The sequence below is a fragment of the Lepus europaeus genome, chromosome 3, assembly GCF_033115175.1.
Source record: "Lepus europaeus isolate LE1 chromosome 3, mLepTim1.pri, whole genome shotgun sequence".
In the NCBI taxonomy this organism is placed as follows: domain Eukaryota; kingdom Metazoa; phylum Chordata; class Mammalia; order Lagomorpha; family Leporidae; genus Lepus; species Lepus europaeus.
The window spans coordinates 135392585-135407170 of record NC_084829.1 but is presented as its reverse complement, the minus strand read 5'-3'; the positions used below and the strand labels follow the sequence as shown (position 1 = coordinate 135407170).

The following is a 14586-nucleotide window of genomic DNA, read 5'->3' as shown; positions in this document are numbered from 1 at the left end:
ATCATTTTTTACAACTCTGTGAGTTACTATTACTACATCTGCTATACAAAGTAACAGGTTGCAACAGAAGAAGCATGTAAAAGCGTAAAATAAAGGGGCAGGCATAGTGGCACAGTGGCTTAAACTAGTGTTTGTGACCCCTTGCATCCCATGTGAGGTTACAGGTTTGATTTCCAGCTACTCCATTTCCAGTCCACCTCCTGCTAATGTGCCTGACCAGGTAGCAGATGGTGGTTCAAGTACTTGGACCCCTGCCACCCATGTGGGCAACAGGAACGGAGTTCTTGGCTCCTGGCACAGCCTCACCCAGACCTAGCTATTGCAGGCATTTGGGGAATAAATCAACATTTGGAAGATATTTTATTCTCTGTTACACTCTCTCTATTACTTTCAAATAAATACATAAATCTTTAAAAAAAAAACACTATGCGATAGAAAATTAGCAACTATACTTCTGAATAGATTTCGTCTTAGAGTTATAGTAAACACCAATGGTGGTTAAGAACAACTATTTGGTAGACTGACACATTAAAACGCATGTATAAATTACATCCAAAGTCACTTGCAGAAATAAATCAAATTTGTATTACTTTTATTAGTATTCTTCTTTTCTATCATGGAAAATAGAAGGCTTAGCAAGCTTTTACTTAACTTCCAGAATTTGACTTTGGCCTTTGATGTGAAGTATCACCATTTCAAAACCGCAAGCTAAAACCGGAAGTGGTTTGTGCAGCATGATAATGAGGTTAGTTTTTTTTACATAGCACTCCTGACTTTATGTCCTAGGAAATGAAGACATTTAATAGTAGGTTATAGATGTATGCATCAGCATCACTCATCATTACCACCTCAGGCCAGCGCTATGCTTAAAAACCCGTATTTAATACTCAGCCTGGTGCACATGGTTATGTCCCAGGAATGCTCAATGAATACTTTTTATGATGCTGATGGAGATGATTTACATGACTAAGAGCAGATAGTTATTTACTGAAGGCAGTAGTGCGGGATCCAGCTTACAGTCGAGGTTATGAAATACACAAAAGCATGGTGACCTATTGTCCTCAGGTTCTCAATTAATCATGGAAGAGGGTACTTGTAAAGCTCATGAAAAATGCAAATGGCGAATAAATGGTTTCAAACATTTTTGCACCAAAATAAGCATGTCTTTTAATTCTATTTTCCGCGAAAATTTGAAATACCCTCCTACACCTGTTTAAAAAGCTCTTTTTTTTTTTCTCCTCTAAAGCTTGGACTAATTCTTACACCAAATGTACACAGGTTGAATGCCATTACATGAGTGCTTAACTAGACCTCAAAGGTGAAAGGTCATAAAACAAGCTCGATGTTTTTATTGAGCACAGCGTCAGTTTTTTCAGTCGCTTATCGGAAGCCACATTTGGAAAATCATCCTGAACGCGCCGCTCGCAGTATTTCGCTCTAATAAATTGTACGAGGCGGGGATTCCCCCTCGCAAGGCGCGTCACTCCGCGGCCCTGTGGGCGGGGCCAACCCCACAGCGCACTGCTCCCCCCCACCCCGCCCGGCACAGAATGCGCATGTCTCCCCAGGGAGGCGGCCAGTGACCCTGAGAGGTTGCCGTCGCGCAGTGCGCACACAAGTCTTTGCGCGTGCGCAAGCGCTCGGCGCAGAGGCCTGCCGGAAGCCAAGATGGCGTACAAGTGGTCGCCAGGCCGCAGTTGGCGCCTAGTCAGTGTCTGAGCGGGGTGTTTTGGAAGGGGCGGTGGCAAACGCCCTGTCCGCCGCCATGGCCCGACATCGGAATGTCAGAGGCTATAACTACGATGAAGGTAGGTGTCAGGGTCCTTCCGAGACGTCCGTTTCGCTCTTCCAGCTGGCACTCACCAGCATGTGTGAACTGGACAGGGGTGCCAGGCTGGAATTCGGAGGCCCAGCTGGGGCAGATAATAGGAGGTCTGAGTGCCAGCGAGTGGCGTTAGGTTGTGGTTTCCGCCCTCCGGAATGGATCTTTTTTGGGGAGGAGGAGGAGGTGCCGCGGAGCGTCGTATGGGGAGGGCGTTTGGCGAGGCTGGATCTGGTGATGTTTATGCACTCACCCCATGATCAGATCTCCGATTGTCCCCCGCAGGTTGGGCACTCACTGCCGCCTTTTAGTCCCTCTCCCCTGACCCCCCTCTCGAAAATGTTCGTGAGACGTAACTTACTTGCAAACACGAGTTGACTTAATGCTTTAACGTTCAGTTGACCTGGTGTGACCGTGTTATATGTACATTTAAAGGAAAAATGTACACAAGGTATATTCGTATGTATTTAGGTCAGAATCTCGTTTGAGCTGATTGAATATTTTTCAGCAAATTTCGAATTGGGAACTTCGTGGACAGTGGAAAAGATACATATTAAAAAAAAAAAAGCCCAAAGTAGATCACATGATCCCGAGTGTTTACTCAGTTCTTGGCTGGTAATGCTTACTATAAATGCATTTTGAAATGGAAATAAAGATCAGTGTGTAGTAAGGAGGGCATGGGAAAGGACTTAGTGATTTTTAAAAAGTAAGTAGAAGAAAAAAGTATGAATGTTCTCTAAGGGTTTAAAAAGAGTTGGAATTAGTTTTAGGAGAGCACATCTCTCTTCAAGTACTGGATAATTACAGGCATTGCCTTGCATGACACAAACTGAGAACAAAAACAATCATGAACGACTGCAGAATAAATTAAAGACCTGTTGCTTTGTGGAGTGCAGAGGTTGTAGTGCATAAGATGTTGGTGGTTATTGGCAACCCCAGTAGATGATGCTAGGATTCTAGTGTGCTTTCAGCTTAGTGGAGGGCAGCTAACAAACACCCTGTGCTAGGTTTGGAGACTGTGAACTGGTCTGTCAAGTTAATTTTGTGGTGGTGACTTCTGTGTGGTGGCCTTTTCAAGTGAATATTGTAGCGGCTGTAGGCGCTACATATGGACCACTGCTACTTGAGAAATGACTTCGGACTGGGAAGACATCTTTGCCCATAGGATATAAGGGGCATGAAAAAACTTACGTCATGCTCATTTCTGTAATAGTCATTTATCATTTTCTCAATTCTCACTGAGTGCTTAGAGTACTGTTCTAAGCCCTGGGGACTGGCAGCGGGCTTTTGAGAGTAATTTAAAGGCGGAGATAACACAAATTGTTACCAGATGATTAGGGTATGAGGTACTTGGAAAGGTACTGATGAAGAGCTGTGGGGGCTGCTTAAGTGAGAACCTAAATCACAGTGGCCTGGAGGAGTTGATGCAGGATTATGTGAAGGAAGACTTTGTGGAGGAGAGGGCCAGATCTGAGGGAGTAAGTGCCAAATGTCTTTTCCCTTTGTCCAGCCAAAGGTCAGGTTGTCATGTTAACCGGGTTTCTTTTGGAACAACTGCTGACATCATAACCAGGTTGTTCCTCTCTAGCAGAGGAGGTCCATCCCCTTTCCCGGCTTGTAAAAGTTCTCTTCATCTTCAGAGTGCAGTTTATTTCTCCCAACTTAAGCTTTCTCTTGGACTTAGAATACTAATTGAACATTTTCCCAAAAGTGATAGAACCTCGTGAGAGCTTGTGCTCTGCAGCCTAGTGGAGCTTCTATTTAATTCCTACTTTGTTTTTCTTTGTAATTAGGATAGTACATTACATGACTGCCTCAACTACTAATTTAAAAATCTCAGGAAAGCGAAATCCATACTTTATTTTATATTTACTCCAGTGTCTGGCACAAAACTTTCCATCTAGTACATACTCCAAAATATTGTTGAGGAAAAGAACCACTTTACAAAGATTATTTGAAAAGAATTCTGTTCATCTTTTTACATTATGACACTTTATGGTCATTTTCAGTATTTAGAAACTGACCTAGTAAAAAATATTTTATTGCCTTTAATACCTAAATACATGTATTTGTGAATGATGTCTCATTTACTAATAACTTGTCACTTATTAACTTGTCTTTTGGGCATGGTATCCCTCCCTTATGAGTACCATCAGAAATTAACTAATTGTTTCCTGTGGAATTGATTTGGATATTGTATTCCTGGGGACCTTTCCCTTGCCACACCACTCTCAGTTCTGGTTTTGTTTTTTGTATGTGTGTTCCCCAGTTGCTTGGTATTTCTCATGCTGAGCACTTGTCATGTGGTTTATGATTGCCTATTTCCTTGTCTGTGTTCCAGTCACATTTTGGTTTGCAGAGAGTTGGGAGGGTGCTCACTGTTGTATCACAGATGTGTCTGGTAGTCCTGACATGAGTATTTGTCAGGTGAATAAGTGAATACATTTATGTAAATGTATTCATGATCCTTGTTGGTTTTTATTGATAAGTAGCTTGATTCATTAACATGTAATAAAATAAATATTAACTTAGTGCCAAGTAGCTGCTTAAACCAAGTCTTTCTCTGAAGGAGCTGATAGGCTCATGGAGTGAACTAGGTGTCCGTGCTTTGAAGACACTGAATTGGAGAAGTGTGCTAGGGGTAAAGGTGGCAGGGAGGCTCACTTCTTATGGTGTCTTCTGTAAAGAGGTGACAGGAAAGCTGGGACCTGGGCTAGAAGAAATAAAGAGCCTTGGGAAAATCTGATCAGCAAGCATATTCCAGTCATTAGAGAGAAAAGTCGTTAGTCCTCAGTGGAGTGAGCACATTGAAGTTTAAAGAGATAGGCAGGTTTATATAGAGGTTACCCAGCTCCACAAGAAGAGAAACTGCTCTCATTGTACATCCTAGGTTAGTCAGTTCTATGGAAAAGAGCTGCTTTGGTTATTGGAGAGCAGTTAGTGAAAAACTGGGGCGGATTGCTTGTTTCAGGTCTTTGTCAACACTGGAAAGACAATTCAAGTATATTGTTTGTAGGATTAATTTTTTTATATGAGGTGAAAACTTGGAAAAATTTGTTAAAACCCACTTGGTTTAAAAACTGAAGAGCCACGCATATCTTTACTTATATAAAATGTCAGTGAATACTTTGTGAGTGAAATTCTTACTTTTTGGAAAAATAGACATTCCAGGTTCCTTTGCTTTTGATGAGCAGTTTATTTGGGAGAGAATTCAGATACTTCCTCACTAATAAGTAAAAATATAGAAAATTATAAGTGAATTTCTCTTTCTCTTTTTTTTTTTGTTTCAGATTTTGAAGATGATGATTATTATGGCCAGTCTGTGGAGGATGATTACTGTATTTCTCCATCAACAGGTGAACTTTATTTGAAAAAATTTTTTTTAAAATTTATTTGAAAGGCCGAGAAAGCAGACAGAGATCTTCCATCTGCTGGTTCACTTTCTAAGTGCCTACAATAACTGGGTCTGAGCCAGGCTGAGGTTAGGAGACAGAAACACAATCTGGCTGTCCCACACGAGTGGCAGGGACTCAAGTATGTGAGCCATCACCAGCGGCCTGTCAGGGTGTGCATTTGCACATAGCTAGATTGGAAGTGGGAGCTGAGTTTCAAACCCAGACACTCTGAAATGGGATACTGGTGTCCCAATTGGCATCCTAACTGTTGGACCAAGCACCTACCCCTACAGGTGAATTTTAAGAAATAATGATTTTCATGATTTGAGTTGTCAAAATGTCAAGTAGATACTTTTGTCATTCTAGGATTAGACTATTCCCTAAGACTGTAATATGTAACACTTAGAAATATAATTATGTTAATTTTTAAATGGATATAAAGAGTTCATCCACGAGTAGAATAGAAAGTCTCAATTCTATCATTTAGTTTTAAACATTTTGAACAAAATGCTGAAGGTCTTTCTTTTTGCAGTATTCTTGGTAGCGCTGTATTCAAATGGTAATTTAAACATTTATTATTTATTTGAAAGGCAAAGAGAAAGAGAAAAACAGACCAACAGAGATAGAGAAATTTTCTATGTGCTAGCTCATTCCCCAAATACCCACAATAGCTAAGGGTTCGCCAGACTGAAGGTAGGAGCTGGGTACTCAATCCGAGTCTGCCACAGGTGGCAGGTACCCAAGTACTTGGGCCATCACTGGTTGTCCCCCAGGGCGCACATAAGCAGGAAGCTGGAATTGAGCAGAGCTGGTGTCCCATTTGGCATCTAATTGTTATTCCAAATGCCTGCCCCTAAAATGCTAATTTAGTCAATAGTGAAAGTTTAAAGTCTGGAGTCTGTAGAGCAGTTGGGTATTACCAAGAATCTTTTAAATATTAGAAATAGTGAGGTATTTTGCCTAGACTTCTCTTTATGTGATCCTGTGGTGTTTTTTTTCTTTAAGTTGTCACATAATAATTGTACATACTTATGGGTACAGGGTCATAATATTTCAGTTTACTGTTAGCTGTCTGATAAATGAACCAAATACATTTCAGAATTCTGTTAGAGCTTAGAGGGATTTAGAATTCGAATTCCTGTGTAATTGATTCCACATCAGAGTTTTATCTTCTATCTTATCTGCCTAAAGATTTCTTTGCTACCATATCAGGATCTATGTAAATTCTTTCCAGCAAAGAGTGAGTCTTTGATCTTGGCCTTTGGTTTCTGCATTTCCCTAACAATACAGTTGTCTTCAAATTTCAGGCTACTATATATACAGTAGATGAAAATACCTGGTAACTTAATCTGGCTTTATTTATTTATTTATTTATTTATTTATTTATTTATTTATTTTTGACAGGCAGAGTGGATAGTGAGAAAGAGAGAGAAAGGTCTTCCTTTTTGCCGTTGGTTCACCCTCCAATGGCCGCTGCGGCCGGCGTACCACGCCGATCCGAAGCCAGGAACCAGGTGCTTCTCCTGGTCTCCCATGCGGGTACAGGGCCCAAGCAATTGGGCCATCCTCCACTGCCTTCCCGGGCCATAGCAGAGAGCTGGCCTGGAAGAGGGGCAACCGGGATAGAATCCGGCACCCCAACCGGGACCAGAACCTGGTGTGCCGGCGCCTGTTAAGCCACGGCGCCGGCCTTTATTTATTTATTTTTAAAATATTTGTTTATTTATTTGAAAGTCAGAGTTAACGCACAGAGAGAAGGAGAGGCGGAGCAGGGGATCTTCCATCCACTGGTTCACTCCCCAAATGGCCGCAATGGCCTGAGCTGCGCTGATCCGAAGCCAGGAGCCAGGAGCTTCTTCTGGGTCTCCCACGCAGGTGCAGGGGCCCAAGGATTGGCCATCTTCTACTGCTTTCCCAGGCCATAGCAGAGAGCTGGATAGGAAGTGGAGCAGCTGGGACTTGAACTGGTCCCCATATGGGATGCTGGCACTGCAGGTGGCAGGTTTACCTGCTAAGCCACAGCACCGGCCCCTAATCTGGCTTTAGAAGAAGGTGCATGTTACCCATAGTTGAGTGTAGCATAAATACAGGTATACTTCAGAAAGTTCATGGAAAATGGGATTAAAAGATAAGCTTATTTTGGTGAGACTTTGTTAGAAATGCAATTTTAGGGGCCCCCACCCAGCAGTCAGAAAATTTTGGAGTTTGGCATAGCAGCTATTCACTATTTATAGCATGCATTGAAAATTTTTGGCTTAGAAGACTCTGACAAAAAATATCCTACACGGAGGATCTCTGTGAGACCTCAGAGGAAAGAAAGGGTCATCAATGAAGGAGACACTCTTCTCTGAGGGGAGGGGAGAACATGTACTTTGCTTATGGCCATATCCAAATGCATATCCATGCACCCGCATGGGAGACCTGGAGGAAGCACCGAGGGCTCCTGGCTTCGGATCGGCGCAGCGCCGGCTGTAGCGGCCATTTGGGGAGTGAACCAACGTAAGGAAGACCTTTCTCTCTGTCTCTCTCTCTCACTATCTATAACTCTACCTGTCAAGTAAATTTAAAAAAAAAAAAAAAGCACGCTTTCTGTTCTCAAAGAAGCAACTAATGTCATTTAAGACATGATGAAATTCATGGTCTCATGTGTGATAATTGGATGACTTTACCAATTAGTGTAATTTTTTCCCTAAAATTCTGCAACACATACATATGCTTTTGAATTCTATTAGACACTTTTTCTGATAGATAGGTGATTTCTAAACGTAACAGCTTTTTGGTTTCCTTTAGAAAGATTTCCTTTGTTATTGAGCACTGAGCATATATCAGAGAGTGAGGATAGCAAAAAGCACCTACATATTAAGCTTTATTTGAATGGTTATGTATTTTGTTTCAGCTAATATGACTTGAAGTTATTCTTACTTGGTCCATTCCAATCTAAAACCTTTGTTAAACATCAATTTATGTATAAGAAATTTGTTAATTTCTTTGACATAAGGCAGCTTGTCTAAAATGCCATTCAAATAGCTTGCCATAACAGTTGGGTAGATAAGAAACTAAGGCATCTGGGAAAGTTTCTAAAAGGATTTGGGATGGTGCTGGTAAATTTGTGAGTAAGAATGATGTCCCAGGCAGAGAGTCCAACACTTGTCAACCAACGGCTTTTAAGCGAGGCTTGTTTTCTTGACCTCAATTCATGCTAGTTGCAACAGGACAGAGGGCTAGGGAGAGATATAAGAGCCAGGGTGTTTAACAGTGTTTAATTTGGTTTGTACTGTCAGTCTATTGGAGGTTATTTAGTACCTTTTAGGCAGGTAACTGATGATAGAATACAAAGTGGACTACAAGTGGAAGGGCTTGTAGGCCAGGGGTTTGTAGCATTCCCTGATGATATAAATCAACTGTGAATAATTCTTAAAAATACAGATTGCCTGCTTAGTTTCAGCACTACTCAATCAGAATCTTCAGGGAAAGAAGCCTAGAAAGCTATTTTAATGAGTGTCTCCCAGGTGATTTTTATTTTAAGATGTTTAGAAAGCAATTTTAGATAGTTTCAGGAAATAAATATTGAATTCTTTGAACTTTTGTGCTTTTCAAAATGCCTTAAATCTATATTTAAAAAATTGTATTTGAGAGGGAGAGAGGAAAGTGAGAGAGAGAGAGAGAGAGAGAGAGAAAGCAAGAAAAAGAAAGAAAGAAAGCAAGAAAGAAAGAAAAGAAAAATCTTCTGTCTGCTGGTTTACTCCCCAAATGGCAACAACAGCCATGAGTAGGCCAGGCCAAAGCCAGAAGCTAGGAACTTAATCCAGGTATCCAACATGGGCTGCAGGGAGCCAACCAGTTGAGCCATTAATCACTGCCTCCCATCAAGAAGCTGGAATTGGGAACAGAGCTGGGATTCAAACCCAGGCATCTGATATGGGATACTGGCCTCTCAGGTGTACCAAATGCCTGCCCCAAAATGCCTTAAATTTAGAGTCACAATAGATGTGTATTTTTTAGAAAGCATTTCCTTCAAAGTTTGTGATTTAAAAATTTGTGATTTAAAAGTTGTATTTATTGTTTTCTCATCATTGTTATTCTCTTTGTTTTTATATTTCTTGCCTTTCGGGCTTTTATTGGAACTTCAAAAGTTTGGACCACTTTTACTTTCCTGGGGGCTATTTTCCTAGCAAACCCAACCATTTCTACTTCCAAAACAATGGCCTAAGTCTCAGTTGAATTTATGGTGTTTGGGTTGGTGGTAGTAGGAATACTGTACTCTTCAGCCCCAAAAAGTAGCTCCTAGGAGGTACAGTAGAAATCTTTTGAGAACTTCCTCTTGTCTGTCAGTATTTCTCAAGTGAAACTTGTTGAGGGCAGCATCTGCTTTTTGCCTCACTTGATTTTTTTTTTATTTAAAAGCTTTATTTATTTATCTTATTTGAGAAGCAGAGAGAGACAGAGATAGACAGAGATAAATCTGCTGATTTATTCTCCAAATAGGAGAATGGAACTCAATCTGAACCTCCCATATGGATGGCAGGGATCCCAGTAGTTGAACCATCACTTGATCCTCCCAGTGTGTGCATTAGCAGGAAATAGAATCTGAAGTGGAGCTTGAACGTAGGACTTGAACCTAGGCACTTCAATATGGGATACAGGTGTTTCAAATGGTATCTTAACCACTGAACCAACTACCCACTCCCTCACTTAGTATTTTGGTTTGTCTTAGATTTCAGTTTTCTTCTTCACAGTTCTGAGAAGAAGTTGAGGAAAATATATTTTCAGGCTAAACTGAATACAGTTTATTAAAGCTGGAAAAACATTTTGTAGATCATTAGGCACAAAATGACCCCATTTACATTTTTAGTACTACTATATTTTATTAAATCTGATGCTATGGACTGTGAGGCATATCATTATTTTACTGACCACTTCAAAACAAAAGGCTGTTACTCTAAGATTACATTATAATGAGATGGTATCTGATGGTAAAACATATCTCTAATTTTGAGATTTTAAAATGTGAAGAAAGGTGTTCTTTTGGAGAATTTATGAATGGGATGACTCTTACTATTTAGGCATACTGACTTTATAATATAGTGTTATTACTACTTTGAAAAACAGGGATATATATATACACACACACATATTTGTATGTAAGTGAATATGTACATTCTTGAAAAACTTTGTGTTCTTCAAAATTATATACTAAGAATAACAATTTATGGCAAAAGATAGGATTAGGACTGACTGCTTATCTATAGAGTACTAACAAAAACAGTAATTATCTTAAAAATGCTTGTATGTTTGAAAAGATATGTAACTTCCTAATAAATATTCAGTAAATAAAAGACTTTACATTAAAAAAAAAAATGAACGCTTGATAGAAGGACCTGGAAGAAGTGTTGAATCTAATGAGTAATGTTGCAAAGGTCAAATGCACCCAGGCCTAGGGAACCATGTAGTAAAGGACTCCAAAAAACAAGGCACCTGAACAAATTGAGCCAAGTGGAAGAATGTGAAGCTATGTAGAATTATAGTACCGTTAGAATTGCAGTATAATATTACAGTTTAGTTGGTGTTATTGGATTGCATATCTGCTACCATTATGTGGTGAGAAAAAAACATTGAAATGTTGGGGGGAAAATTTCATCAACTAAAGCATCTTCAGCACCCTCATCACTCGTCCATTTGCCAGTTAGTATGAGAAAACATGTGTTTAGCAGAATAGGTTGAATTGCCTTCACTACTCTATTATTTTTCTTATTCTGTTCTTTTCCCAAGATATCTTCTACCCTTTAGGTTTTCTTGTGTCCTTACCTTTTTTTGTTACAACTGCCGCAGTGTTCAGTGATTGCTTAGTCATCTGTGCTTCTGTGGCACTTTTTTATTCAAGTGACTTTTTAAAAAATTTTTTTAGATTTTTTTATTTTTTGACAGGCAGAGTGGACAGTGAGAAAGAGAGACAGAGAGAAAGGTCTTCCTTTACCGTTGGTTCACCCTCCAATGGCCGCTGCGGCCAGCGCGCTGTGGCCGGCGCTCCGCGCTGATCCAAAGGCAGGAGCCAGGTGCTTCTCCTGGTCTCCCATGGGGTGCAGGGCCCAAGCACTTGGGCCATCCTCCACTGCACTCCCGGGCCACAGCAGAGAGCTGGCCTGGAAGAGGGGCAACCGGGATAGAATCCGGCACCCCGACCGGGACTAGAACCTCGTGTGCCGGTGCCGCTAGGCGGAGGATTAGCCTGTTGAGCCACGGCACCTGCCTCAATTGACTCTTAAAATAATTTCATTTTTCTTCTTTGCCTTTCCTGCTAATCTGTAAAGTCATTGACTTATACTATGACTAGAAAGCCCTTATGCCATGGCCTTCTGAGTTTAGGTGTTACACATAGGCTGTAGGCTCATATTTTGTGCATTTTTAATCAATTTTGAACGTAATTTCCCTTTCATAAGTAATGGCTTCCTGAAAAACGTACAGAAGCCAAATGTGGGAACTCTAAGCAGCATGTTACATGATCTGACAGAAAGCTAAGCTTTAGCTAAGCTAAGCTAAAATCCCTAATAAAAACTTGCCTTTTGTTGACAGTTTCTGTCCTTAATATATTCTTTAATTTTATTCCTTCACAACTGAATATTGTCTTCAGAATTGAGTTCAGTGGAGGTGAAAGCATCAATGCTTGTATTTCATTTGTGATACTCACACATATATTGATACCTTGATAATCTGTCTTTCCTCTTTTTAATAAAATACATAATATTCCAGCTATATTTTGAGAGATGGCACTGCCAGTATTGCAGAGTCACACACATTGATGTCTGAAGTCAAAGGTAAATATATGTCATTCATTAGTTTATAGTATCAGTGTGGGACTGAAAGTTTAAATCGTTCAGAGTTTAAGACCTAGGTTTTTGGTGAACTTTTGGACTCAGGCAAATAAGTAATTCTTGGGGAGTGAAAATTAGCCTAGTATTTTCTTAGTTATGTAAATAGGAAGTTTCTTATATCATGTAAAATATTTGTACCAAAGAAGAGAAAATTTCAGGCAGCACAGAAAAGTAGACAAGGATGAGATAAAAAGCTAATGAGAAATGGCTATATTACAACATTCTTTAATCATTTTATATTTTAGCTGCTCAGTTTATTTACTCACGACGTGACAAACCTTCAATTGTCGAGCCTGTAGAAGAATATGATTCTGAAGAACTGAAGCAATCTTCCAACTCTCTTTCAAAGCAGCAGCTAAGTGGAATTGATCAAGGTATAGTGTAAAGGTTGAGTGTTGTATGTCTTCACCGAAAATGATTAATAACCAAATCCACCAGACTGTTTCAGTTTTAATTTGTAATTATTCCTAATTGGACAGTAATGATATGAATTATATCTTCAAGAAAAAATTGTTTTGTTAAGTATATAATGTCAGTAGTATATTTAACTATGTTGTTGAAAAATTGATTGGCTATTGTTTAGTAACTGTAAGTTTTGGTTAACTGTCCCATTTCATTTTTATCATAAGAGAGAAGCTCCAGTGATTTTTTTATAGGACCATCAAAAAATATTTATTGTTTCATAAGCTGTATGTGGAGCAAATGATTAGTTTAGAGAAATTCTTTTACTTACAAAGATACTAAATGCCAAAAGGCTAACAAAAAAAAAGTTTAAGACCATAGTAGACTTTTATGTGTGTCCTGATTTTTCACATCCATGTAAATTTCAAGATAGAGCTTTTAAATTATGATGACATTGGTTCTGAGTTTGTTTATTTTCAACTCTGTTGAATTAGCAAAGATATTTATATTTTTGCTTTCTTCTCAAAATACGACATTTGTCAAACATTAGTGAAGCCATAGGTTGATAGCAGAACCAAAATGGCATGATATAACAGGAATAGCATCTGCTGATAGTGAATAGGGCTGAGGTGATTTGTGCTTTTCTTTGGAGCGTGGCTTTGTTCTGTAAGTATTTTTAAATTAAAAATTTATAATTTGAAATAGAAAAAATGTAGGAATCTGAATTGATCTTTGAATAAAGTAGTAAAATATCAGCTGCTAATCAAATCAAGAAAAATGTGGAAAAAAACATAAATGTACAAAATTAGAAAGCAAGTAGTGAAACAACAGATGTAGAAGAAATAGAATTAACTCTGCAAATACATTTGAAAATCTAGATAAAAGTGCATAGAGGAACTGTTGTATGAACTTCGCAGTAAAACTGAACTGTAATTTTAAACAAGCATTATGGTTAACATGGGTGAAAAGGTAGGGGTAGAGTAGAAGGAGAGGGAGAGAGAGAGAGAGAGGCCTTCCATCCACTGGTTCACTCCCCAGATGGCCACAATGACTGGAGCTGCGCTGATTTGAAGCCAGGAGCTTCCTCTGGATCTTCCCACGTGGGTGCAGGGGCCCAAGGACTTGGGCAGTCTTCCACTGCTTTCCCAGGCCATTAGCAGGGAGCTGGATTGAAAGAGCAACTGGTACTTGAGCTGGCACCCATGTGGCATGCTGGCACTGCATGAGGTGACTTTACTCGCTACGCCACAGTGCCCGCCTCATAAATTTTTTATTTTTAAGATGAATATTTATTCTTAACCTACTTACTCCCTTCTTAATAAGGATTTCCTTATTATTAAGTTGTTTTGCTCATTTTTTAAAAATTTTATTTGAAAGGCTGAATTACAAAGACAGAGATCTTTCATCTGATGGTTCACTCCCCAAATGGCCACAACAGCTGGAGCTAGGTCAGTCTGAAAGCAAGAGCTTGGCGTTTATCTGGGTCTCCCACATTGGGGGTTGCAGGAGCCATGCACTTGGCTGTTCTCCACTGCTTTCCCAGGCACATTAGCTGGTAGTTGGATCAGAAGTGAAGCAGCTGGGACGCAAACCATCACCCACGTGGTTTGCCGGCACCATAGGCAGTGGCTTTACCTGCTACACCACAGTGCTGGCCCTAAGAATGCTTTTAGTTGACTTGAAAAAATTGAAGTTAGCTTAAAAGAAAATTTAAGGTAATAACATAAGAAATGTAAGAAATATACTTAGTGATTCTTTGGTTCACTAATAAGTTAGAATTAGTCCCACCCTTATTTCTCCCTTCCTGAATTTATGAAAAATGATCAGTGCAGATACCATCATCATCATCACCTGAAATTAGAAAGTACTGTGTGTAAATTACATTTTTTCAACCATTAGTATTGTGCTGGTTATATTTATCCTTATTACTGTAAAGTGTATATAGTTGGTACATTTTCGAACGTTGGTATTATGAGACTTTTATTATAGTGATTTTATTTACTTACTTCCATTCCACTTGAGAGGCAGAGCAACAGAGATCTTCCATCTGTTGGTCCACTGCTCAAATGACTGCAACAGCCAAAGCTGGGCCAGATGA

The 14586-nt window shown here is 39.6% G+C and overlaps 1 protein-coding gene across 2 annotated transcripts in view; it reads left to right on the top strand.

Moving 5' to 3' along the window:
- The first annotated feature begins 1572 nt into the window (after positions 1-1572).
- Positions 1573-14586, top strand: part of HBS1L (HBS1 like translational GTPase) — a 90977-nt gene continuing 77963 nt past the window's right edge. The window contains exons 1-3 of one of the 2 annotated variants that reach the window (XM_062186800.1): positions 1573-1808; positions 5113-5178; positions 12332-12460. In XM_062186800.1, coding sequence (XP_062042784.1) covers positions 1766-1808; positions 5113-5178; positions 12332-12460 — 238 coding nt within the window. In that variant the 5' untranslated portion in view covers positions 1573-1765. The remainder of the gene's footprint in view (positions 1809-5112; positions 5179-12331; positions 12461-14586) is intronic. The other variant, XM_062186798.1, reaches the window with a different exon arrangement.